The 27,772-nt window shown below is 49.7% G+C and overlaps 1 protein-coding gene across 2 annotated transcripts in view; it reads right to left on the reverse strand.

Moving 5' to 3' along the window:
- The window catches only part of LOC119437010 (cadherin-23), a 157,307-nt gene that overhangs the window by 64,310 nt on the left and 65,225 nt on the right, over positions 1 to 27,772 (reverse strand). For both annotated transcript variants that reach the window (XM_037704071.2, XM_037704070.2), the window contains exon 2: positions 507 to 610. In XM_037704071.2, the coding sequence (XP_037559999.1) occupies positions 507 to 579 (73 nt within the window). In that variant the 5' untranslated portion in view covers positions 580 to 610. The remainder of the gene's footprint in view (positions 1 to 506; positions 611 to 27,772) is intronic.

The raw sequence follows: 27,772 nt of genomic DNA on the forward strand, positions 1-27,772 counted from the left end.
TTCCTGGTCAATCTTGGCCCCATGGGGTCAAGGCGCACCTATAAATCTAAGCACACAAGCGCCTTTTTCGTCTCTTCCTCGCCCGAATGCGGTCATTGCGGGAATCGAATCGGCGATCTCGTGGTCTGCAGTATAGAACGCCACAGCCACTGAGGCCGCAATGAGTCACGCTATTTATAAGAGCGGCGGTTGGTTTAGTAATGAGGTATTTTTCAGACCCTGTAAAGATGTCGCCGGCTTTCAAGCGGCCCTAAAGCAATTTGCACGGCTCTGAACTGTTTCGCTAGATGCTGTTACGAAAAGTTTGCTAACGACGACCAGTATGCACCTGCACAGACAGCAACGATGACACAACTGTCTTCGGTCATAATGACCTCACGCGCAGGCGACCGCTTTGAATGAGACGTTTCCGTTCGCTTCCTCGGTCCAGACGTACAGCTCTAATGAAAGCGTCCGGCCATACGCGAGCAAAATGCAGGTCATCCGGGCTCATGCGCTCAACTCACCTTGCGTGCTGACGATGCATGCGGCCAGGAATGCGACCAGCGGTGTTAACCTGGACCAGGCCCGTGTCGACATCGTGCCATGGCTCTCCGGCTTACGCCACGGCCTGCAACATACAAACACAACGGCAGAGCCTTAGACCGATTTTTCACGGAGCTCTAAGCTCTGCGGCTGCCTTAATGGCGCGCCCGCGTCGTCTACGCCAGACTCCTAGACACAAACGAACCATGCCTCCATCGGTAACGATTTCCTGCCGACGCGATGCACGGCTCTCCTCATAGTGGCATTCAAGTAGCGCGAAACGTTGCCCTTTCTGGGATTCCTTCGCGAGACCGACAGAGCACGCATGGTGTGCTAGACGAAAGAGGATATCGCCCTCGTGTGCCCACCAGTAAAGAAAAATATATAGTCAAGCGTCAGTAACCATCCCTGAAATAGTTTACGGATATACTGGGTGTATTTCTTTTCGACCATAGGAGGAGGAATAAACTTTATTTAGAGAAATGAGCAGACGGTAAAATCGTCCGAGGTGGGCGGCGTCCCTAGTCCAGGATGCCGTGGGCCTGAGCCGATAGCTTTTTTTTAGTATTTTTTTTTTCATATCGCCTGTGGCAGATAGCGTAATTGCAGTCATTAGGCTGGGTTACTCGAAGCGGTGGTCATTACTCGCACAAACATCTAAATCCTTAATCGAATGATTAACAAAAACTATTAATTGACTGTTTAATTAATTACTTTACGCCACTTAACGCCTTTACGCCATTTAAGAATTGTATTCGGGGAGTTTTCAAGGCATATCCACTTGTAACGAGTTCTAAGGATGATCGCACGGGTTTCGAGACATGCGCCGTGACAGTTGCGGTAAAAATGTACCATTGTTCCACTTGCTTTTTAACCAAACCACCGTTTTATGCATTGAAGCACAAAAGTAGCTGGAACGCCCCACATATTTCACTGCACCCTTTGGAATTGAATGTCTCGAAACTGGTGTCATCTTGAAAATTTTGACGAGAGGATATGCCTTGCAAACCCACCGGCTATAATTCGTAAATTGCAATATGGCACAGTGTAAATTTAAAAGTCAATGCAATTATGCATTTAGATTTCTCGTGCGAGTAACGTCCGCCGCTTTAAGGACTACAATTCTGCTATATTCCATAGGCAATTTTTTAAAAACTCTGTATGGTAATCCGGTATTAGAAAGTCAGCACACCTCAGTACACGTCAGTACACGCCCGCACAAAAGTGGCGTTTTGATCGCACCCTTGTTGAATACCGAGCTACGTCGTTTTTAACAGTATTGCTCGAATTGTTATCACGTTTTCATATCAAGAATTTACGTGAAAGTTTCACACAGTGAGCACATGAAACCATAGAAACAACCAATAGTGCTCTCAAAACTATCTGTAATTAAAGGGCTCGCCGTCTCTAAAATTAGCCAAAAACAAACGAAACATTTAATTGAAAGCATTTAGGTCCAAATATTGAATTGTTTGGATTGAAAATACATTATGTTTACCATATCTTCATATTCGCATTCGAAGATTGCTGCATATCCAAACACACATGTGTAAGGACGGGCAATAACTCACCCTCATTGATTACTACGCTATAATTTGCGCTACAGGGATGAGTATAAGTTATAACTCAAGTTGCTCGTTTTGGTTCACTGATAGTTTCACATCTCACTGTGTCTGCTAGTCTATAATGCACATATAAAGTCCCTACAAAAACTCACGATGAAAAAACACGGATCAAGTTGCAACTTTTAAAGCAGAACGTAGGAAACGTCATCAGATCTCTACTTTTCTCGTCCTCCTCCTTAAAAAATGTATATAATAAAATAACCTCGGCAAGCGACTAAATTTTTCGAAGTGACTCGGCTAAAACGCCAAGCCCAAATGCGCTTATAGTGAGCGTAGCTGGTCAATCTCGCTTTCACTAATGAGGAAACGTTTTGCATCTGTACAAGCCAGGAAATTCTTTGGGAACAATGAGCATCAGCTCGCTAAAAAAAAAAAAAAAAAATCCGCTGCTGCTGTACGTTTCTTCTGCATTGCTCAGTTTCTTTGTCATTTATTTCCTCATGTCGGAAGTAAGCACTTAGATTGAAATTCATCCGAATCATTCTCTCCGAGTCCTTACCCATTTCGGTACATCTTTGTTCCAAAAGCAGCAAGCTGCTTTCTTACATTACTCCGTATTTATAGCTACTTCATGTATATAATTGCACAACTAAACAAATTCGAAAACCCTACTTTTCAACTACGTTGACAAAGGTAGCAGGACAATTCAAGGCAAGACAGGTCAAGGACGAATTCGGTCGACGCACAACGTGGTTAAATGCACCACTGAGCGACCATACAAAGCCACAAACAATCGCTCATAAGATCCGCTTTTTTCCGATAAACACCTCAGGTATTCGCTACCGGTAATAGGCCAACAGCCGTTTCCTGCATTTACGAACTGGTCTCCTGCATCAACGACGTAAATAAATTTCCAGTCATGCGAGTGCGTGCGTGCGTGCGCGTGCATGGGTGCCTAAGCACACTATAGTTGAACGCGACATTATATTGGCTCAAAGTAAGACGCGGATTGTGCAACAAACGTCTCATGCCTATGGGAATGAACGCCTGCATCGACGTCAATGAGTCTTTTCCTGCTTCCATTCATTTCACTTTCTCGCTTACGTTGGCACGCGTATATACGCCAAACGTCTTGGCTGGATAGAGATCTGTGTCATTCTTCATCGCGGAAGCAATTTAAAGCGAACGCTCGGAGTCGCGCTGCCCCATTTTACGCGGAAATGTGAATAACGAGAGTTGCTAGCTTCATTATAAAGGGCGTCGTTCTTGGGGAGCCGTGCACGCGCATAGCGACTTAAATACGTGTACCCCTCCCCCAATTTAAAGGCAAATTGGGCTTCTTTGAGCAACTCGCACGAAAGTCATGGCGCGCGGAACAAGCTGGTGCTCGTATGACCACTCGACTACCGGAAGCGCGCTATACAGAAAACAATAGGGCACCCCTTATAGCTAAGTCCCCAGCGCAGTGCCGTATGGTTCTCAGCGATTCTTTTTTTTTTTTTTTCTTTATTCACAGACGCGCCTTGTACAGATACAGATCCCTGTGTGTGAAAGTAAACTACCCGGGAGATGAATTAAAAATGCGAAGATACCAAGAATACACTTTATTTAGCTGCCGCGGTAGCTCAATGGTTATGGCGTTGTGCTGCTGAGCACGAGGTCGATCCCTGCTGCGGCGGCCGCATTCCGATGGCGGCGGAAGGCAAAAATAACAGAATGAAAATAAATTTAAAAAATAGCAAAAAAAAAAACGCCAGTGGAACACTTGCATTCGGTCCTGCCGGCGCTTCAATATCGAACGTAAAACTCTACTTGACGATCTACAAACAAGAGGATTTCCAAACGCATGTGTGGAGGAGATCGTATTCCCTGAAGGAGCGAGAATAGTTCGGGAGGAGATTTCACGCCTTCTACTCGCAAAGCTAAGAATACAATTTCTGCGCTGGCGATATCCAGCGTACGTTTCGCCCTTGCTCTTTGTTCGGTAACGTTATGGAGCATGAGCTGTTCATTCTGCTGACCCCCCGTGAATTAAATCGGTGATAGTGCGAATTCTGCTAAACATATTAAATTAGGGAGAGCGTGTTTATTGGCCTAAGTCAACTGAGGGGCCACGGTGTGTCATCAAATGCCTTAACAGTATATTTTCTCCCCGTTTCCCGCACAGATAAAGAACACAAACTATAGTGATGAGGGAGTCTGCTCTGGTACTTTTACTTCGACAAAGCGTTGTAGAGTTGCTGGCTACAGAACCTGCGGTAGATTGCAAGATCTGGTGAAATCAACATTCTTTCTTCTTTCTTTCTTTCTTTCTTTCTTTCTTTCTTTCTTTCTTTCTTTCTTTCTTCTTCTTCTTCTTCGTCTTCATCGTCACCGTCATGGTCGTCGTCATCGTCGCTGCGACTGCATATATTTTAATGTACCAGAACTCCTGCGACCACCGTCGTATTCTCCCTGTCTTCTTCATTCGTTTGTGCCTGTCCAATACCTATTTGCTACAGCCACTTCCTAAATCTGGCTAATATGACCACATGCAGCAACTAGCCCCGCTGGAAACTTAAACAGGAAGAAAGAGAGACGCTGACGAAGTGAAAAAAGAACTGAATACAAGCTTCGAAAGTGGAGAAGTTGGCCGAATAAAGCATGAACCATGTTTCGAGGCCACGCAAACAACGATAACAGCATCAGATATATCCTGCTCACCCCCCAGCTGATCCATCAAAGATGCTCACTCCCTCGAGCTATGCACACCGATGCGTCTGGAGTCAACGGTCACGGTGCCACGGAGTCTCTGTTGCCTCGGACGTTGCTAGATGGGCTACGAAGGGCCAGCTTGCTAATTTCCTTTTGCTCGTTTGTCCGAAGCTCCTGCGCGATTTGCCTGCAGTTTGCTCCGGTTCGTCAATGAGGCTATCTGGCATACCATCGCATGCGCGCGGTTTTCTCGGCTGTCAGCCAATTGAGGCGGTCGCCGACTGCCTTCAAATTGCCGGCTTCGCGAGCTTCTTCTGTAACGAGGCCGCTGTTAACCGCGCCGCTATACGCCGACCGCGCGGGAGTGGGCAATGCGCGAGCAGCCGCATTGGCGCACGGTGCGCGCCCAGGAGAAGTCTAGCTGTACACGAAGAGATGCCTCCTAACTGAGTACAAGCCAACAGCGTATGTGTATACCTGCTTGAGGGATGGGAGACCCCTCCTGCCTCTCATGGGCTCGCACCGTGCACGCGTTAGTAAAAAATAAAACAAAGTACAAAAAAAAAAGTTGGGGGTAGGGTATACGAAAAAGCACTAGCGCATAGTTTGTTCTGCGCTCCTTCCAGCTGCGTCGACCTCCGCGTGACCCCAGTGGACGAAAGTGGGGGCGTGCTGCATCTGGGACTCGCATATATAGCGCGTGCGCGCTGAGCCGGGCGCTGCCTCAAAACAAAACTCGCGCACACACACTACAAACAAAGCAGCGGAGGCTATACCCATACATGCTCGCCGCGATCTCGAATTTATTCTCTTAGCGCAGTTGCGTACGCCACCGGCCGCGCGTTTTGGCATCTCTCTACGCCGCGCCGCGGCTTGGTTGTTTGCACTGAGCCGCAGCAGCCTCTCCCCCCGAGAATAGCCGCCGACGCCTGAGGCACCTCGTTGTCCGCACGCGAGTCTCGCAGCAGGCTGCGCCTTCAGGGCCGCGGCGGCGGCATATACTGTATACGCGCTTAGCACTCGGGGCACAAGACCCGTCTTTTGTTTGGGTTTATTCTTGCGTGGGAGTCTTCCGTGTGGCCGCAGCCGCATATATGCGAGACACCTATTGGGAGTCTCCTCTCGCCGCTGCGGCAGCTGTTGCCGGTGCATGCTACAAATAGCGCACGAGGCCTCTTGTCTGCCGCAAGGCACGCATCACCCGTCCAGGGGCAACAAATTGATTTATGCATGCCGAGGCAAAGTGTCTCTTCATTTCTAATGGTACACCGCGGTCAGTCCCTCCCGAGTACTGTTTCGGTAACGATGCTCTTGTGCGCGGCGACCCGATTGGCCGCGCGCGCGAAATGCGGCGCCAGGTCTTGCACGGAGGTGTGCGTGCTGCCTCCGCTTCCTACTTATTTGCTTACGTTCCAGGCAGTTGCATTTAGACCGTTATCGCTTCTGACAACGGGAAAGCATCTGAGACAGCTTGCCACGAGCGAGAGCCCTTGGCGGCGGGTCGTAGTAATATATATATATATATATATATATATATATATATATATATATATATATATATATATAGGAGCTGTGCTGCCGTCACCGTCAGCTTGCTGCGGGTGGAAGAGGTATATAGCTGATCACATCACCAATCAAAGGCAGACTATTCATTGCATAGTTTATGTTCACTATCGTTGCGCACATTCGCTTCGCCAACAAGCGGATCTTCGCGCGCCCTGCTTAGCCACCGTGGCGTGCCAGAAGACGTCTGTCAGTACGTCCGCGGAAATTTGCGTGTACAAGTGTCGTACATTCTGAAACATTTACACTGAATGCGTACGTGCACGTGTACCGTGCATCTATGGATCTGCGTAATTGTACCGTTTTCATGTAAGTACACAAACTTCCAACGAAGCATGGACAAGTAGAACATTTTCTTGGGCGAGTTGGTTCATAACTGAGAAGGAAAGCAGAAGCGCGAAAGAAACAAGCACAAGACGAGTACACAAGACTGGCGCTGGGTTACTGGTTACGGCTTCTGTTTACGACAAGGTTACGGCTTCTGTCGAGAACTGAACGCTGTAGTGAGAAGTGGAAATGTGCGTACACTGTTGTGTTTTACTTTTCTTCTCTTTTCCTCTTTCTCTCTACTTATTTGCTTTTCAACTACCCGACGCTCTTAATAGAGCTCGCTCTAATTAGATAGATCCGAAGGCACGACTTTCGACCGTGGCTAACCGGGCAGTGTTCTTTGAGGCCCCCTAATCTTCTGGCTTCGACCGGTCTGGAAGCCGTGCTCGGCTCTTGTTATCTAGTAAGTTTGCGTAAGCCGCTATAGGTGTGTTCGCCAGAGTGTTTTGACAGTGAGATCCCTTTACGGTGGCAGTGCGGTGGTCTCTTTCGTGGAAACTCGGGAAATTGCCGTGCGCGCAACCAGCGCAAAGCCGCGAATGGTAGGAGGGTGCGCAGTCGGACCGACTGTGCACATCTCTTCAAGGATGGCGGCCAATATACAGCAACATGCAAGTGGCTATTACGGATAAGCTTATATCAACAGGCGCCGTGGGGTTCAGGAACCTGCGCCGGAAGCTAGGACTCGGGAGCACACGTTTCTTTCGTATGCAACAAAGAAGTATCGTCTGGTTTTTTGTTTTTTTTTTCTCCTGGGGCCGAATTCGCAAATCTTTCCGTTCATAAGTGCTCTTTGTCATTGGCTGGCTGCATTCGCTAATAATATGTCCAGCGTCAGGATTAGCTGAAATTTCCTCATACGAAAATTCAAGCGCAAGAGCTTTTTGCGAATATGGACCCTGATGATTTCTAAATGATGATGTCTAATGACATCCCCTTTAAACGTAAGCAGCCCTTGTAGGCTGCTTACGTGCAACTATATCGTCACCAGGGCCTCAGCGCCGTCGTATGGCAACAGAGGAGAACTAAATTTGCTAGACTCCGCCACTCAGGGAAAGTTCGTTTTGAGCACGGTTATTGGGCTGAGAACAAGTTTACGCATTGTTTATTCCCATGTTATCAGAAGCTTACTTTACCATACTGTGGCCACTCATAATGCGCATGGAAGTTCCATATATGGTGCGTATTAACGCGTTATATATGAATATGGCACTAAGGGTCTAAGGTTGAGTCTCTCGGCATGCAGTTTCGGTACAGCTGTTTCCGCTAACACGGCAGTTTTCGACGGTCGACTGCATAGTTTTCAACAGGCACGTTTCATCCATATGGTTTGTGAAAGAAACTTGTGCTGAAACTTGTTTGCCACATTGCAAGAACGCCTCAAATGCAGTGAGTTTACCGTATTCAATAGGCTATTAAAATGGCCATCACGGCTCATTTCACGCATTCATCGCTGCTATTTGCTGACACGAAGAGTGCAATTGGCAGAATGAAAGAGTCTGCTATATTGATAGAGATCTCTCTGAATCGAACTCACTCATTGAGCATGTGAGAATAACACGTGGAAATCGAGAAATATACTGATTTCTAGAATTCGATGCCGCTTGTGTAACGGATCGATAACTCAATTACAGCGTGTTCCTACTTCGAACGTTATTCATGCGGAAGGCTCGTCTTCGAGGCTAGTTCAACGACGATCTGAAAGAAAAAATACATCTTATTTCAATGATCGCGTAATTAATTCTACCCTAAATACAGTTTTTACTCGGGCATACTTATAGTTGAACGGGATGCAAACAATACAGCGACGCGCATCAAGCATTCCTCGTACTGATTTCAAAATTATCTCATAGCCCGGGATTATGATTTAATATACGATGCCTCCCGTTTGCTCAAACACATCGTGCAACGGATTAGCAAGCGTGAGCACTTCGGCAGAGCCCTTGCAGACTGCTATGCCGTGTGACAGCGGTCGCTACGTGTTTTACATGGACCATTAGCGGCACTTGGAACAAATATATCGATCGGTCCCATCGTGTGTAGAGGCGATTTGCGCCCTCGTTCGCTATTGCAACAAGCGGTGAAAATGGGAATAAAAGGAGCGCGGGTGCTTATAAAAGGCACCGCGAAACGGATAAGCCGAAATGCGGCCCTGAAATCGCGCGCCGTGAGGCCACATCCCAGCTTGCGCGCTTCACTTCCTTGTTGTGGATCTTCTGCTTCAGAACCGAGGCTGGCTGATAGCGAGGCGCGCGTGAGCGAGCGACGGCTACCACACCTGTAGACTAGCCCACTTTCATCGCGCGGATTCAGGCCCTAAAGCGCCTCTAAACGGCGGCTTTCGCGGGTTATTATTCGTAAAGCCGAAAGATAGTATCTATCTATCTCTCTCGTAGACTATATACTATCGGGCACGTACAAGTTGTATCAATCGCTCCTTGAAGCGCCACGTGTCCTGCGCGCACGCGGCACAGGCCGCGTCCAAAGCGATCCTGCAGGATAAGGGCGGACGCCACACACGAAGCGCTCGAGGAAAAGCAGGAGCTGCCAAATGCGTGGCACACACGCCCTCCACTTTGTACGCTTGTCGTCCGTTGCCACCGTGCAGCTGCCTGTTACAGCGTACTAGCTTTTGTCAGCAGTCATGCCCACAACGAAACGAGTAACTATAACTATAGCCTCCGCGACTTTGACAAGAGAGAGAGAGAGAGAGAGAGAGAGAAATGAGATGGGAAGGGCAAGACGGCGGCTTTGGCAAGGAGTACATCGCAATCACGTATGTAATCGCAACGTTTAAACACTGCTTGCAGCATACCTGTGCAGTATACCACGTGCTGTGCAGTGATACTCTCTGACCGGCCAATCTCATCCGCGTCAGTCAGTAAGAAAGAAAGAAAGAAAGAAAGAAAGAAAGAAAGAAAGAAAGAAAGAAAGAAAGAAAGAAAGAAAGAAAGAAAGAAGAGGAAAGAGGGAGGGAGGGAGCGGAAACAACGTTTATTAGCTCCAACGGAACCAAAGCCACAGTCTGGGCCTATATGGTAGGTTCAGGCCTCCTTGAACTTATCGTCGTCGAACATTACCAAAATCCTCGCAGCTTATTACATGTCATGCCTGCTTATTTACATTATCCGACTATTACTGAACGCTTCACGTGAAGCTCGTGCGGCAATCACGGCTCTTCGCTGGGGAGGACGCAAACTCGATGTATGTTCAACGGCTATGCTATTTCGCAACCAATAAGTGAGCCTATGTGAAACATATTGTAGTGTCAAGGACACCTCAGACCTGGTAGTTTGAAAAGACGTGGCTCCTTAGACTACCCGGCCACTTCTAAATGGCTATAGTTTGTGCTGTTGCAATGATAAGCGAATCGTCGACCTGCATGTACAGGGCGACATGCAGCACGGCAGGCAACCAGGAATCGTCCTCGTATGTTACAAAACACCTTGCGAAGATTCGTCCGAAGACCCGTCTTTCTATTTTTTTTTTTTTTTTCATTAGAAGCCCGACTAAGGGCCTAGGTACATTTCATTATGATCTCCGTTATGACACAAGGTGTATCGTCGAGATTGCATCGTTGCCTTGCCTATCAAAAAGCTTCCCGTTTCATCAACGGCAGGGCTGTCATCGTTTCAATGAGAAGGCACAGGCGGCGATGCGCCAACACTGAACCTTCGGGCACCAACTACACAGCGCATACACGAAAACTATATACAGTGGACAAAGCAGACATTCTATTAGCGATCCTAACGTTCACGAGTGCAGTCGATAATTCAATAGAACTTAACAGGCGCTTCTTCTTCTCGCATTAACTCGGGGCTTTGCATTATATAGCTGAAGTATTACTGCTCAGCACATTGCATATACGCCCGCCTTTAGCACACAAATTTTAGCTTCCATCGCGGAAGCGCAAGCGGAGCCATTGCATCAGCGCAGCGCAGCCGCTGCGGCCGCTTTTCCTATCGCCCACCACCAACATGAAATGGATAACTTCGCGAGCACTAAAAAGAAGGAGAAGAAAAAGAAGAAAAGTCGTACGCCACCAAACTATAAGCGTATCACGAAGAGTAGCCTGATTTTGAAGCTTGTCAGACACGGCGCACGCACTCGTCTCACATTGCACGCATGACGGAATAATAACGCGCGCGGGGGCAGCGTAAATTATACGCTTCTCGTCATTGCTCTAATGCGGCTCCACAGGAAAGAAATTGAAGCTCGTTGCGAGCCACTGTTCTCAACGTGTTTTTTTTTGTTTCCTCCCTTTTCTATTCTGCTCTAATCTCCTTCCGCGAACAGCGGGTGATGTCTAAAACAAAGGAGGGGGGGGCTCGTGCCACTTTCCTGCAGTCTCGATGTTTCTTCGCCCCCCCCCCCCCCCCCTTCCCCCTGCCGCGGCGTCGAGCGAAGCGCGGCGATCTATATGAAACGCGGTAGCGGGAAAAGAAAAGGTGAGCGATCGTGCCATGCCGCCAGCCCAGCAGTCCTCCAGATGGGCGGCGTGCGTGCATGGTTGCGGGGGCGGCTCGAGCTCCGCGAGACGATCGCGGCCTCAACGGGGTCTCGTCACTGCGCCCTCTTGGTTGCCGCGCTGCACCATCCCAGGACTTGCAGGCCAGCGGCTTTCTTCATCGCACGTTGATTGCTCACTCCGGAGCACGCCGCGTTGGGCGCTGCGAGGAGTATATAGTTTTTGACGGCGCGTGTCGTGAAAGGGACGGATTTGCTATGGTATTACATACCCATCTTCATCGCCGCAGCAGTATAAGACGTGACTGAAGGCAAATTGATGCCTTCACTGCATACGTACGCTTGCTATATAATTAAGGTTTTTACTTCTTTATCAACATGGAAACAGCGAGAGAGGAGATTCTCGGGAGGAGCAAATGTACAAATGAAGCAGTCCGAACACGGTTCTTCGTTCACCTCGCTCTGCACTCCAGACACAAAGCAGCTCAGCAACTCATGTAAACATCAATCGAAGGAAGGCTGAAAAAGTGAAAAGAATAAAGTTACGAAGGAGAGCAACTGCGAAGAATTTCAGTGGCATAGCGTCGTGCTCGTGTGGGTACGATGTTGACTGTATATCAGAGATTTGTTGCACGCAGATGCGTCGCATCAGTAGCAAGGTGTCTCCTCTGCGTCGCGCCTCCTTTAGCGTGCTAAGCGTATAAGCTTGCTTGCAAGAATACGCATGCTGTACGCAGTACCCGTACGGCTTCACAAGCACGCGGGAGTTCATTGCCATAACCAAAAGACGGGTTGCAAACGCAAACCTATACGTTCTTGATTAACATCGCTCAGATGATTTGCAGCGCATTTCAAGATGTATGATAAAGTGAAGGCTGACTGAAAACAGCCACGCAGAACATTTTGAGAGGAGCCTGACTCCCTAATTAACGATGTACCAATGTCCCCGTACGTCACGCATCCATTGCTTGCCTTCAGTTAATAACGCAAACCGCATCGAATTTGCGGAGTTTCGCGATCAAAGCGACAGTACGGGCTGTAAACAATGAAGAAGAGTTGTGTTATGCCAACCGTGGATTTCGTTTTAATGCCCACTGAAACGTCGGCTGCAGGAGAATTTCTGCATCCTCGCTCTCAGTATCATTGGCAGGCTGCTTTCGCTTATACGATGTCCGCTTCGTAATTGGTCTACGCCTCTTCTTACGGACCTCTCTATCGCAAAGGAGCTGCGCTTGCGCTCGCAAAGTCGTTCGTATAATGACAGGCGCCAGCCAGTCGCGATAGTGAAGGAGGCCGGGCATGCAGGGCCGACAGTTCTTCCGAACGAAGAGTTTTCTGAATTCGGTCCCATGCACGCTTATTCAATGGAGTTCCAACCTAATGTCTCCCATTCGTAATTCAAGAGCTTTAGCCACATAGACCCGCGGTGGGTAAATGCATAGCGTGTGTGCGCAAAGGCATGCAGCATGCCTGAAACCTAATGTTCGGCCTCTCAGTTCGTCGTCAACTTTTTGACAAAACTTAATATTCCACGTTTCCAGCGGTGAATAAATAAAACTGATGAGACGTCGTCATGTCGCTTCTCTGTTTCCGTTTCCTTCCTCTTTGCGGAGAAAACCGCATCGCAGTCATTTTTCCAGAAATAAATTAAGGATGCGAAGAGTCTTGAAAGAAGTCAACAAAAGACAAAGTCGGGGGCGACGATGGCTTATACTATGTACGGCTCCAAGAGAAATCAAGTGTGATGTAAAAGGACATACACACGCGCTTATACCATGCCCGACGAAGACTATAAGCAAGAAATGTTGTGTTTTAAAATTTGGAGATTCGCGCCAAATATTAACACTTACTGTGCGTTTTGTTTACGCGCAGGGACTCAGCGGGACAATATTTTCAGTGTCTTTTTTTTTTTTTTTTCTTGCTTCCTGGCTCGCCATCGCCGCCTTGTACCCGCTCTCTTAGCGTGACCGATACCTTTTACAATCTCCATCGCGCGCTTAAGTCAGCGTGACCGACTGTTAACAACTCGCCGTGCAACGATCGAAATGAGAATGTACAACGCCCGGCCAGCAGTCGTGAAAGTCGTCGAAGGAGCCGACGGGGCCTAACGAGCGTCCAAATATAGGTCGCTTTCGAAAGTGCGTACGAGGAACTTGAAAAAAAGAAAACGTACGTAGCGATCCCGTCTCCCGACGTCGGAAAGACAAATAAACGAACAAAGGACACCGCGACGCCAAATCGGAGCACAATGCATCGGAGCAGCTAGCGCGGCTTTTCGTTCAGGCAGGCATTGTTCCGAAAAAACAAAAGGGTCTATCTCCCACGCCGCGACTCGAGTCATGCAGCGCCTCGGGTGACTCTGCACCCGAGAACTGTGGGCGGCGACTTCGCCAGCGTCTCCCACCAGTATCGCCGACGGCGGTGACGGCGGGCTTGCCGGCCGCCGCCTCGTCCGCTGCGTGCAACGCCGGCTACCGTTCAACCCGATCGTCGTACTACGCGCAGAGTCGAGACAGGGGTGCCTAGACACGCTATGCGGCTGCAATGTGTGCGCGGGCGGGCGGGCCCGCCTCACAGTGCGCTGTAATACGCCAAGGATAGCAGGCGCGCGTTGAAAGCAAGTAAAACGACACGAGGTCGTGTCGAGCGTCGAATCGAAGACGGAATATACGACGCCGCTATGCGAACACAGAAAGCGCTGGGTATTTGCTATCGCCGCCGCGTTTTCGCTGAGCGAGCGGCGTGCCCCATTAGAGAAACTTTCGCGTTATATGAACGAGCAGCGGCCGCCCGTTCGGGCGCCGCCCCCTTTCGGACAATTTCTACGCGCGCAGAAAATGCCGACTCGTAGAGCGGGGGGAGGGAAAATGGCGAAAACAAAGCGATATACGTGCAGCGCTAATCACTCGAAAAAGGCGAGCCTTGCCACCGCGCGCGCGCAGTCAGCCCAGCAGCCTCGCGAGAGTCGCATTTGCGCATGACCGCCGACCACTCGCCGGGTGAAATTGGACGCAGGAATGTGCGTCGGAAAAATCGCCTCCCACCGGCAGAGCAAGCGTATACGCACGAAGCTACTGCATGGGGTAAACGACGGCTTTGTTCTTTCTCCCCAACTGGAGAAACTTTTCTCTTCTTCTCTCTCTCTCTCTTTCTCTCTGAACAGCGCGGAAGGAGGCTCGCTGTATGTGGTACTATAGTGCTACGAAGTACTGACGGGCTTGGAGAAAAAAAAAAAAAAAAGGCGGAAACGGTCAACGTCGATTACCCTGGAATACAATGAATGTTGAGTAGGCCCGCGCGCGCGCAAAATAACAGGACACAGAAGCTGGCGTCACGCGGTCCCCCCCCCCCCCCCCCTACCTTTTACGCACTTTGTTTCTCGATCGAGTGTGTGTGTGTGCATACGCATGTTGTGCGAGGATCAAAGTTGCCGCATCAATTCAGGGCGCGCGCTTTCTATGTTATGCGCGCATGCAGGACATGGATCGTGTATAGCGTAAACGCATTGTAGAATCAGCCCCGCGTGCTTGGCGACCTACCGCCCTGCGAGTGTTTCAGAGTCCGAAGCGTCCCCCAGCAGGGAACACCTGTAATCTGAGGTCGAACGTGGATTATAGGTGCGCGCGGGCACGCGACCAGAGCCATTCCCCACGTCTATTCATCTTCCTCTGAGCGTCTCTATAGAAGACTAAACATGGAAATCTTGCACTTATAGAAATGTTCACTAACACAGTGAATAATGGCACCGTGAGTAGATACTTTGGGCACTGTATTTCTAAGAACACTAATATAGATATAACGTTGTCCTCTTTCTCCGCCGCAATCATCTCAATGCGCGTTTTTTTCTTTTTTTTTTTTTTTCTGGATAACTTAAACAGGTATAGAGTGATTCTAGTTGTGGCAAAGGCCGTAGACCTCTTGCAGCGAAAATAGCAATTTGACCAAGCGCAGGGCCATTTCGCGAGCTGCGATTAAAGCGTCCGATAGATCGTATCCCGCCGGAGCGAACAGCTCTTTGGCGGAGAGCACGACATCACACAACGACAATCTACGTTCGAAGGTTGCAGTTCAGCTCACCACCGTATAAAGCTATTGCGCACAACCGAAGCGGCGCGACTTGCACTTCGCGTGTCACCGCCGAAGCACCAAGCAGCATGCCGAGACAGTTTCTTCGTTTCTTTCGTGAGATCTTGTCACAGTACTGGCTACTGTCCTCTTTCTATTTCCCTAAGTGGAGTGAACGTTAAGGAATCGCTATCGCGCACGTATTCGGCCCCTCTCCGACGCTGTCGGGCACGCACTGCCGCGACAAAAATAATTACAGAAAAACTGTGAAGTATCGATCGTCACAACAGCTATACACCCAGCACATTTCTGCGAGAGATTCCTTCTTCACGTTGTTTCTTCTCGCGTCAATGTCTGGTTGAAATCGGTCTGGTTGAAAAACACTCTATTATGTAGGAAGAAAAGAAAGAAAAACATCACCATAGCGCCCAGAGAAATTACAGGACTTGCACGTTTTGTTTCTTCGGAGGTTCCGCCTACTTTCAGCTTCATTAAAAAGTTATCGCAGCAATTGCGTCTCTCCAGCCTGGCTGCAGCTCAAACACGACTGATGGTCACTGCAGATGCGTGCGCAGTCGGCATCTGAATAAAACACGCGAGACAGTGATTGGCAGGGCTGAGAAAGAGATTGCGCCGAGACTCGGCGGACGGGCGGCGCTCGGAACGCATGGAGCGATGTGGCGAGACCGTAACCGCTAACGTCGCCAGTTCGTTCGCTCGAAGACGCAGCAGCGACGCAGACCCTAATTTAGCCGAGCCGAGACGGCGTACATGCAAAATGCATGAGCCAAATCGTTCGGAGGGCACGCAAGTTTAGTCGCTGCGACTCCTCTTGCGTAACACCGCATCACGCCGAGCGAAAACTTGATCAGCCCGCTAAGAAAATGGTTCTAGCTAAGTGTGTGCAGAGCAGAAGGTGCCACGTATGTGCGTTTCACTTGTCACTGCTATATTTTTAACTTCTTTGCGCTTGAGTGCGCTAGTGGCAAACGCAACCTTATTACCTTGGTGATGGCGATGTATGGAACAGGAAACGATCCCAGCGTACTCAAAACCGACTGCTTGAAGGTCACCCTTTCATTTAGTTTTGTCCGCATTTTACGAGCGTAATATGCGTAGATTGCACTAATATGCATGTTCAGCTGTACAGAAGCACGATAATCGATATCCAATTAGCTATAGCGAACAAATTACGCGACTAGATATACAAAAGAAGATTGAAAGAGCGGTCGTTATTCCTTTTTTTTTTTTTTAACCCGAATTTGTGCATCCATATAGTCTAACACTATAAGGATGCTGGCAGCTGCTTGCTTTGGATTTGAATTCTGTACCACACAAACAGAGAACTGTTGTTTCAAACTCTCCGTTTTCATCGCTTTGCATTTATACGAAAAACTTATCCTATATCTGATAGTTGGCGTTATCGCTCATCAGGTTCCGTCGCGGTAGGTGGCCGTCATCCCACAGAACATAATAAGTATAAGGGGCTAAAAGAAAATAATAATAAGTGCTGCAACATCACGAGTCGCCCGCGCTGCTCCGGAGGCTTGGGAAAACGGAAGTTCAGTCGCATTTCCGGGGGGCCACCGTCGAGAGAAGAGGATGTAAGGAGCGTGGCCTGTACATAAAAGTGAGTGCAAGGCGGTCGACGGGGGCTGGGTTTTCTGCTGCTCATAGTCCCTGCGCGCTTTTGTGAGCCCCGGTTTGCAGCGGAAGAAGGACCCACGGCATCATTCGCCTCTTATCCTTCACGCATGTCGGCCGCATCCACACGTTCTCCGCCGCCACCCTCGACGGGTTCGTTTCCTTTCCCGGAGAAGCACAATGGCAAAATATCCAAGGAGTGCACCCTAAGAACATACCCTCCCCCTCGCACTCCCACGCTGCACATTCGAGCTTCCGACGGCTTAGCGCTGGGAAGCAACCAGTGGCGCCCTTGAACGCGCGAGAAACCGCGCATTTCGCGCCACAACCGCTGTGCGCCCTCGGAAAGGTCAACGTCGGGCGGCGAGTCCTTTTGTCTATCGGCGTGCCGCACTCGTCATGCCAGGAACCGCTTTGTACCCGGTCGCTAGCCTTTGTCTCTCCCTTCCCTCTCTGCCCCATCATTCTCTCCCCCCCCTCCTCTTTTTTTTTTTTTCTTCTACTTCTCCTGCGCGTAAACGAGGTAAAACTCGCATACATTTGCGGACCAAGTTCATTCGGGTCACACTTCCTGACAAAGGAATAATAAATGGGATGCGCCTGCTCCCACTCTCCTACAGATGAAGTAGCTTCACTGTCTGTCTCGCCGAGGAGAAACCGCGGCGGTTACCGAGCGTTGCGCCTACACCGCAATCCAGCCAGCGACACCGTTATGTTGCAGGAAGAATCACCCCGCGCGAAAGTCCAACAACAACGCCGCGTTCTGACGCATTCGCCGTGAACTAGTGTAAAAGAAAACAGGAATATACCGTGAATCTGTGATGCATTTGCATGCTTGCAACGCTTGGCTCTTGCTGCAAGGGTGCCGAAGAAGAATTTTATGCTGGATTTTCGATGGTTTAGTCTGAGAAGACTCATTGATATGTAAAAAAAAAAAACCTAGATTTCTCCTTAGTTTCGCAGCTTCGCCTGCTCTAGAACGGCTGGGATACTTCTGTATTTCCGTCTACGAGGGGCTCTCGTCCAGGGCTTCGCTACCACCTCTTTGTACTTCGTCACAATGTTTACTATCTTTAATTCTTGGAATGCAAAATTCTAGTTAGTTAGAGAGAAATGGTACACGAAAGAAGGCATTGGTTATTCGTACTTACAGTAAGTACATTACAATCACTAAGTTACTGTTAAATTAATGAAATGCTGGGGTTTTAGATGCCAGAAACACGATGTATTTGTGAGGCACGCCATAGTAGTGGACTGTGCATTATTTTAGAACACATGTGGTTCCTTAATGTGTATCCAAGTCTAAATCCATGAGCGTTTATGCATTTCGCACCCATCGAAATGTGGCAGCCGCGGCCGGCTGTCGTGGCTTGAACAGTATGCGGAGGAATCCTCAGTCGAACAAAAGTTAACCAAGTGCACCAAGCAACCGTCATGACAAGGGGTGTACGGGTGACCTGATTAAGTGTTCCATCTCTGTACCAGAGCTCCGGTCTGCTTGGTGCCATCTAAGTAGCCTTGCCTATGCTTGTACTCCAAAGGAGGTGTCAGCACGCACTTCCGAACGTTGAAATCTGTCTTAGAACCCAACCTAGTCGACTGCAGCATACTCTAAAAAGGGTCACCCGCACTTGTCTTGTGTTATGCTGAATTTGGCAGAGAAGCGGAAGTAGACACGTGTCTATAAGCGGAATACTTTGTCGATTGCGCGACGAGATTCGTGGCCAATTGGCCAATAAGAGGGCTTCGCGCTGTTTCTTCTTTCACAAAGAATTGGGCAAATGAAGATGGGAGGACTACGCTGCATTGAAGAAGTTAATCTGCAATGCAACTCTAATTTGAATCGGAGTCACATAATGGACTCTCTTTCTCCGTGAACACTTTTATAGACCAGATATTGGCGAAAGCGCGGGACACTCCGCACCGAGTCGCGCGCCACTGCGGGGGGCGCTGCTGCACGCCTGGGAAAAGCTCGACAAACGCGCGGGGGTCGTTCACTCCGTTCGGCGCGTCACCCGCGCCAAAGAAGCCCATTTGCTGAAGGGTGGAGGACGTCGACGACGACTGACTGTCCCGCGCTCTCCGCAGCGTTCCGCAACGCCGGCTTCTCCGATCCCGCGCGATCCTTCATTTGCAAGCGGTCGCTGCCAAGACCGCACGGGGCTCCCGACTTGACTATACCCTCCCCGAGGCGGACGACGGACTCACGAACGACAACGGCCGCGCGCGCGGCAAGCGCCCCGTGTCGGCGTCATCGGCGATTGGCTTTTGTCCCTCCGCCGCGACCCGTAGTCGCTCCACTTTTCCGAACGAGAAGTACCCATTCACAAAGGTCTCGCTCATGGCTTGCCCTGCGTTCTGTTTTGTTTCCAGCCCCAGCGGACAGCACGCGCTCCTTAAAAGAGCCATTGACTGCGGCCACTGAGGAGGGCAGTCGTCGCCGTGACTGGTAGCAGATAAGGCGGAGATAGCCCCGTTCCAATGCCAAGTTCAGCGCTTTCTGTGCTGAGGAACAAAAGAAAGAAAACGTTACGGCCTATACAGCGCACGCGACCTAATGGCCCATCGGTGCCCGCCTCAGTATCCTATACCTTTACGTAGCACAGTACACACCGAATCGACTACTAAGAAATCTTAAGACGTAACGGGGCTGCATCAAGTGCGCTACGAGATTCGCACAGGGACTGCGGCAACCTTCTCCCTAGAGCTCTACATAGCAGTGACTTCCTGCTTTATGCACGCCACTGTTTTCTTTTGAAGCAATGGCCCGCGCATGTAATGAGTGCCTCCGGCCACCTACTCAGAGCGGTGACCGTAAATCTAGCTCCTACAGACCACGGCTGAACTTTTATTAAAGGGCATCCGCTGAACGGCTGTCGTATTGAAACCAATCGTGTGTGCATCGTAGCAGTGAAAAATGGGCGTATAGCGGAGCGTATGCGATAAGTTCAGAAAACAACGAAGAAAAACGGGCAACAGCGATTTATCAATGTGGTGTGGACAACGTCAGACCATCTTCCTGTTCGCTGTAAAGGCTGCGGCTGCGTGTCGCAGTTTGAAATAAAACAAAAAAAAACAAAACTGTTGCCAGAAGTGAAGACTATTGCCAGAAGTGAAGACAAGACAACGCGTGACATTATGGAACCAAGTTACAAAGTTAGAAGTTATGAACCAAGTGGCAAGTTATGGAGCCATATATTACAAAGCAGGTGCGTCAGCGTCCCTTCACTGACCGTTTATCGATAGGACAGCGAGCTTAGTTTTGTGCTTATAAGTAATACATAGTTATTGTGCTCTTGGGAAGTCACAACCACCACAATGGGAGCATCTTATCTTTTTATTCGTTTGTTCATTTCTCCGCTTTGACATGTTGCGTTTATATACACGAGTACATCGATCAGCGCAACAATAAATCCAATCAGCGGCCACCCGTGGCGAGTTTTTTTTTTTATTTTTTTTATTTTTTTTTACGTTGTTATGTCGCTGTTTATTCGGAGCTGCAGACCAAAGAATGCCAACGAGTCTTTCCTCCGTCGAGAGCGGGTATTGCAAACGCCGGCACTACCGCAGGCATGGACAGCTGCGCAGCTAGCTACGACGAAGTGGCCAATTTTGGAGAGAGAAGTGCTCTGCTGTGCTCTTCTCTATATGTGAAGGGTCACTTCATTTCCGACGAACTGTCAACGAAGTCGCTCCTCTCCCGCACGCCGTCAGCCTAATTCTTTTTCAAGTGCACTGGGCCACTGCGTTTAGCCCCTTTTCCACAGTATCCGCCGCAATGCGTGCGACTGACTGGAATCGTATACGCGGAATTCGCGTTTTGGACAAGCTGTAGCTGCCCGCGCCTTGTCCTTCGTCGGGGCACCACCGTTCCGTCGTGCTAGCTTCATGAGTGCCGAGGATCGTTAACGCGACCTACTGAACCTGAACACAGTCATGCATTCCGCGATTCCCTGAAGAAAAAATAAATAATGAAAATTACCACTACGGTAGCAGCGAAAGCCGATGAAAAACGCCGTGTTCTAACGCAGCATTGCCATACATTCACTGCTCAAAGCCACTGTAATTGCTTTCGTGGGTTTTGGGTTGACTATGGCGGAACTCCGGCTCGTTGCTTGCGCACTCTCCGGCTCGCACACGAGTCGCCATTCTTAACCTGCCCCGAAATAGCCATTAGCGCGGCACAGGAGCGCTTGTGTGTACGTGTGCGTGTGCGTGTGTGTGTGTGTGTGTGTGTGTGTGTGTGTGTGTGTGTGTGTGTGTGTGTGTGTGTGTGTGTGTGTGTGTGCGCGCGCGCGCGCGTACGCCCAACAACTTGACTGTACACGCCACGCATAAATCGCGGTGTGATCTACATAGCCTCACTGCCGCAAGCATGCATGTGCTACAGTCCAAAATTGCGAATATTAGTGTCATCGCACGGTTTTTTTTTTTTTTTTCAAGAAGCATCCCTGTATAGACAGCGTGTATACCGTTCGTATCAGATAGCTGGCATTGACCCTGCATGGTCATGAGAGTTCGGGGCGTCACTTGTTTGAAAGCGGGCTCCCACGATGGGAGAGTAGTTCAGCTGCCTCTATTTCAAGAGCGCGTGCACAGCCGCCGTGCGATGCTCGTGAGGCGCACACGTAGTAAAGCCGATACGCGGCATAACTACGAAGCGAGTGCACATGGCAGCGCGTGCGGCTACTTAAACTTGGCCCGGGCGGCAAGCGTTCCCTCTGGCGCACGATGGTGTACGACCCTTCTCAAGGATCGAGCCCCATCGCACACAAGGCGAACGGAGTCGTGATTCGGCCAAGCTGCACGTGAGGCGACTGCGCCGCGTGTTTCAGAAGGTCAGCGCGTGGCTGGCCGATGGCTGGCCCCCGAGTCCATCGATCGCACGAAGCCCAGTACAGCGATTACAATCTATTCAGCTTTAACAGAACGTATACGGCAAGGCTGCTGCATTTCAATCCCGTTTTGAGCATGGCTCCGTACTTCGCTGCGCACAGAGAAGTCCGTATTTGTTCTGTGCACTCGCGAACCGTAAAAGACGTGGCGGCCTGTATACAGCCTACTAACACTTGCGGTTGCATGCGCGCCTAGAGTTCTCACACTCCGTGACAGCCACCTACAGCGGTCGTTACTGTACAGATATGGTTACTGTGTAAGAGCTGTTTCACTGCCTCATACATCTTCACGGCGCGTAGAGAAGACAAAAGAGGCGTGTGTTCTATCTGGTCACCCCGTCAATCCAGTTGTTTTTCCTCCGCATTGTCCTTCAGTCGTGCGCCTAATTCTTATATATAGATCGATCTTCACCGTGGCGTGTCGTTTAGAGGCTAAAAACAGACCGCGATTATCGCTTTGGCTAGATTTTCACGAGCTATATACATGCCCCGCTAACAGCCTACGCAAAGTCACGCTGCGGGCTCGGACGCAGGTGCTCTCGTTTTCCGACATGCACAGAGTTCAGAGTTCGACGTATAGACGCTCGCTTCTTGCACGGCACTACGGCAAAACGTGATGTTTGCGCTTGCGGGTGCATATTTCACAAGAGAAAGAAGCATGCACACACAAAAGAAGTTGCAATCGTTTGCCATTATAGCTTGCTTACTATCGTCGGCGCTCGCTTTCTTTTTCGTTCTTCAGTAACCCATGGTCCGTCTCCGCTCTCGAAGCAGGAACTGAATCGCTCAGCCCTAGCTCAACTGGGCATGAATGGGACGTCAGCGGTGAGAAAATGAGGCTGCCTTTGTGCATCTATTCATTCCTGTTAGCCGCCGCGATTCAGCTCTGTCAGCCGCCAGTCAGGGTGGCGTCAACCACGTCTCTGTGAAAGCCACGGGTCACATCTAAACAACAGCCCAGTTCAGCATCACGAGTTCCGTCACACTACAACGTGCGCCGTTAGCGGTGCACATTCGCCGAACGCCACGTCGTTTATTCGCAAGGCCGCATGCAGCGAGCCTATAGTAAGAGCCTTCGTTCTTTCCTAGCCTTTTCAGGGTACTTAACATACACAGCGTACATTTCGAGGCTTAATCAAGGTCGATGAAGGGTTATTTCGCGCGACACCTCTACAAGGCTTCTGCTCCATGAAGCCGTCTCCGTTCGTCTAACACTATTGAACCAGATTGTTAAGAACGCAGCTCGTTCGCGGGAAGCCATATTTTGCCGCCAACAGCGTTTTAAGCCTTCCTAGGCCCTTAAGGAACGGGATCCGTACAGACTTTTTCGGGATATGTCCCCTTCTTCTTATTCGTTTGTGAGTCAGTAAAGTCTAACAAAACCTGCTACTCTCCATGCAGACCCGACCTGGGCTTACCGCTGAGCAAAAGCCGCTCTCCGAACACTTTCTGCGGAAAAGATTCCCACTAGCCCCGTCTACTAGTGCCCTGCTCTAGCAAAACAAACAAACAAAGATAACGATAACTTGGTTTCGTTTCATGCACCCCAGTGGCAACTACCTCTGGCGGCAAAAGATGCGTAGTACTCTGCTTGATGGCGCCTATACCAGGGCCATATACTATATAGTATAGCGCACTGATTTTCTCGCATAGCTGAGCGGATCGCGGCGCCGCCCCGAAGTGGCAGGCGAAGCGCGAAGGCTCCCGACGGATGCGGAGCACTTCCGCCTCGTCGCCGCTGATCTGCGTCGGAGTGACGCGGCTCGTTAGCGCCAGCGCCGATCAGGGCACCGACGTCGGCTACCGGGGTCCGCTCCTCTTGGGGCCTGCTCAAGCGCGTCGCTCGACCACCCGTGTCCCCGTCGTCGTCCCATAGCCCTGACCGTTGGGATGCGCGCCCCTCCTCCGGACCCTCGTACACAAACGCCCCTCTCTCCGTTTACTGTTGACAACTTGACAACGCGCACGTGTGCCCTGGTGCGTGTTTCGAGTGCGCTGTAAGCCCACGCTGTCACGTGCACTAACTGCGAACGCTACTCGAGCGGCTCACTTCTTTTCTTTCTCCCAGGTGCCCCGAACCTTAAAAAAAAAAAAAAAAAAAACGGAAAAAAAAAACTCCCGGGTGATCCGGCGGGATCGACTTGACGCGCTGCTCTCCTATGCCACAATGTATGCGTTTACTATTACAGCGTTACTCCAAATGCAGCTAATCGCAGCCAGAGCACGTGCGCGAGACAGTATACACGCGTGAGCAGTACGGAAAGACAGCCCGCCGAGGTCAAGAGTTCGTATGCTGTGACGCAGCACCTTTATGCGCATGGCGCCTGATCTTCCATTGGAAAACAAGAGTCGCACCAGAAAAATAATCAGATCCGGTTTATGGTCTACACGAAGAGAGGTGTCACGGTTCTATTACGGTGTGTTAGCTTGCTTGCTTATTTATTTGTTTGCTTATATCCGTGTCTGACTTTTGTGATGTGAAGAGATTAAACGAGTTGCTTTTCGAGCCCGTTAGTGCGAGTTCTGCGGTCTTCAGAAAGACGATTAATTATATGGTGAGCTACGCAGAAGCCACTTCGTCGACAGCCATATGCCATTGTCCAGGTGCATTCACATTTCCACTTTAGTCCGCATTAACGCAGTGCATGCAACTACGCACCCAGTTTGATTCAAGGAAAGGCGATTGAAGCCAGGGAATTTGATTTCTTACGGTGCAATGCTAAATACTAAATACTGATTTGGTATTATTCAATTAAAACACTGCGCAGTATGGCGCTGTGTGGTGGCATATAAATAGACATTGTGGCATCGATGCGCGCTCTGTTTATTAGTATTTTGTTGAACGCATTGACGAAGTGCGATATGTGTGGAATAATATTGAACATGGTGAATATTTTATACAATTGAATAGCTTATAGCAGGAAAGCGCAGGAGCTTGTAAATAACTACAAGAATCGTACAAGCGTGCGCTTGTACGACGCTTTGTACTGCCCAGCCGCGCACACAAGCACTTGTGCTTATGCGGGCTGATCATTACTTTGTACAAATGTTATGGGAAACAGTAAACTTCAAACTGCGTACATTAACGCATATCATATGACTGCAGAGTGGTGTGACCAATGTATGTGTTATGCTGGAGTCAAGCAGGTAAGGAAGAAGCAGAAAAAAAAGAAAAGGTCATTGACGCCGGATGTGCGAAGTCTGACATGATTAACGCCGGTTTTCTTTCTCAATCTTTCTTTCTGTTTCTTTTTTTTATATATACTGGTGCTGCACCATCCATTTGATCGCATTACCTTACTTCTTGTCAGCATACTGATCTCGAATTTCTGTCAGGTAATAGCAATATACGTCTCCTTCGCGATTATGTTCACTCAAGTCGTGAGCGCAAAGAGGACTTCGGGAGGAAGTGCATGAAGTCGTAAACTGCCTGCCACATGTTTAAAAAATTTTTTTCACATTCGTAAGCAGCGCAGAAATGATTTCTTATTATAACCACTTACTGAACGTAGAAATCAACCAAAGGAAAACACGATCCAGAAAGCGCTTGCTATACCATCGTTCAGCTCGTACTCTGTCCCGCATTGCGTGCAAATCGATTTAGGACAAGAACGCCGAGCTCCCTGCCTGATAGGATGGTCGCATTGCGCGCGAAATGCATAAAACGACGTTTTTGTTAAGAAAGTAACTGGAACGCCGATGCGTTTCTCCGCAAAGTTCGGGAATTAATATCTCGAAACTGGTGTCATCCTCAGAATTCGTTCCAGGTGAAATCCACCTTGCGAACTCCACGGCTACAATTTGTAAATTGCGACATGGGCCCAAATATAATTAGTTAAAACTTAGAGATTTTTTGTTAATTAGTCGATTATTCATTTCAAATTTTTGGCGCGAGTGATGTCCGCCTCTTCGAGTAGACCAGCTCACGAACTAGAATCGTGCTATCTGCCACGGGCAACCTTTAAAAAAATTTTGAACGTGTTCGCTGAAACACCCGGTGTATACGAGATCCGAAGACTGACTGACCGCAGTCGCCGCAGTGCAACGTGGAGCGTGTAAACGCGATTCATCGCTCGCGCGTGCCGAGTGGCCGCGGTCTGGGAGCGCCGCATCGGTGTTTATGCGCGTGGGGCGAGGGCTTCCGGGTGAGATGATGGCCGCCGCCAAGGGACACACGACGCGGCCGACCGCTGTGGCTGGCGGAGCGCTCCGGCTGCGCCAGTCGTGTTCACGGCTCAAGTCACCGCGCGCGGTCACGCGCCGCTTGACAGCGCGTGGACAGGAGAAGGCCGCGGTGCGGTTCTCGAAAGAGCGGCGTCGCCGTTGTCTTCGTTGTTGTCGCCGGCGCGCAATGTCAGGGTTGACGGGAAGGGGGGAGAGGGAGTTGCCGTAGCAGGAGGAAGCACAGGGGGGCGTACGCTTGCGCTGCGCCGACTCCAATCCAGAACAACGTCTTCAACCACGTCCGTGCGCTCTGGAATGCGAGAGCTCCATATACGCGGTTCGAGAGCTGACGAATGCGCGCGACAAGCGCAGGCTCGAGGAGGTCAGCGTGCCCGCGTCGGGCTGTTCCGCAGTGTCCCGCCACTGCCGCGAAAGCTGCTTATCCCTATACCCGTTTCGTGCCGAACGTCACCTGGATCCTGCGTGCGCGCTCCGAGGCGTACTTTAAGCAAGGTCGCCGACCTGGCTTCCCTTGAGTCCATCGCCTGTCAGTAGACCAGTAGATCGTGCTCGGTAATTCGAGTCGAGACTTTTGAAGCGTACGCAGACCGCGGAGATTTCACTTTAAACTCCAATTAAGCTGCATAGCGAATATATGATGCCTGTAAAGTTGCTGGCCGTGCCTTCACGACCAGAATAGCTCTGTGACATCGCAATAGCACCTAAACTCGGAAGCTCGAAAAGCTCAGCCTTTGCAACTTTTCACAAGTTTCGCCTGATTCCACATACAAATTTCTCGCGCGACATAACCTGAATTAAGAGGGAACAGTGTGACCCTTGTGTATTATGATGTATTTATACGTCCTGTGAGGCATAGAAAATGACGCGTTTTTGTGGCCAGTATTCCGTAAAGGGCAACCCGCCGTGGTTGCTCAGTGGCTATGGTGTTGGGCTGCTGAGCACGAGGTCGCGGGATCGAATCCCTGCCACGGCGGCCGCATTTCGATGGGGGCGAAGTGCGAAACCGCCCGTGTACTTAGATTTAGGGGCACGTTAAAGAACCCCAGGTGGTCCTTATCTCCGGAGTCCCCCACTACGGTGTGCCTCATAATCAGATCGTGGTTTTGGCACGTAAAACCCCATAATTTAATTTTTTTTTTCCGTTTCTGTTTCCTACATTCTCTGTATGCCACGTAAGTTTTCTTTTTCTTTTCTTTTTTTCAAGATATGTGATTTGATAGATAACGTATCGCGAATGCTGCGACTTATGCTAGGTCTGCCATATGCTTCCAAGCAACTCTAGATTGGCAGAAATACGTCATCGCGACATATCGCGTGGTATACTTTACAACTAAAAAAGTATGCAGATTCAACGCACATGCTGGAATCTATGCGAAGCGAAGCTTTAGTGACGCGGTTAATTAGATGCTATGCAACTAACGGCGACACTTACAATTGAGTGTGTTTATTTTCTACCTTTATCCTATGCACCTTGCAACCTCACGCAATGTTTGTGTTTATCCACCACAATGATGCCAACTCTAATATCCTGCAATGTTCTTGGTTATGCACTGCGCCCGCTCACAAGCTATGTCGACGAAATGCAAACTCGAAATTAGGCGGATCCGCAGTGTGAGAGGTCTACGCGGCCACGTCCTGAGGACGATATGGTCTCGGATACCACGTATACGGCTGCAGAAGGCCACAAAGCGCTCATACGACTCTTGAAGGCAACCGGACTGAGCGACCGTCTGTGCATGCCTGCACATCAACGCTTCGGTTTCTTCATCTTTTCCTCACCCTTTCCCTTCCCCCAGTGCAGGGTCGCCATCCGGAATCAGTCCTGGTTAACCTCCCTGT

This window comes from Dermacentor silvarum, chromosome 1, assembly GCF_013339745.2.
Source record: "Dermacentor silvarum isolate Dsil-2018 chromosome 1, BIME_Dsil_1.4, whole genome shotgun sequence".
Lineage (NCBI taxonomy): Eukaryota > Metazoa > Arthropoda > Arachnida > Ixodida > Ixodidae > Dermacentor > Dermacentor silvarum.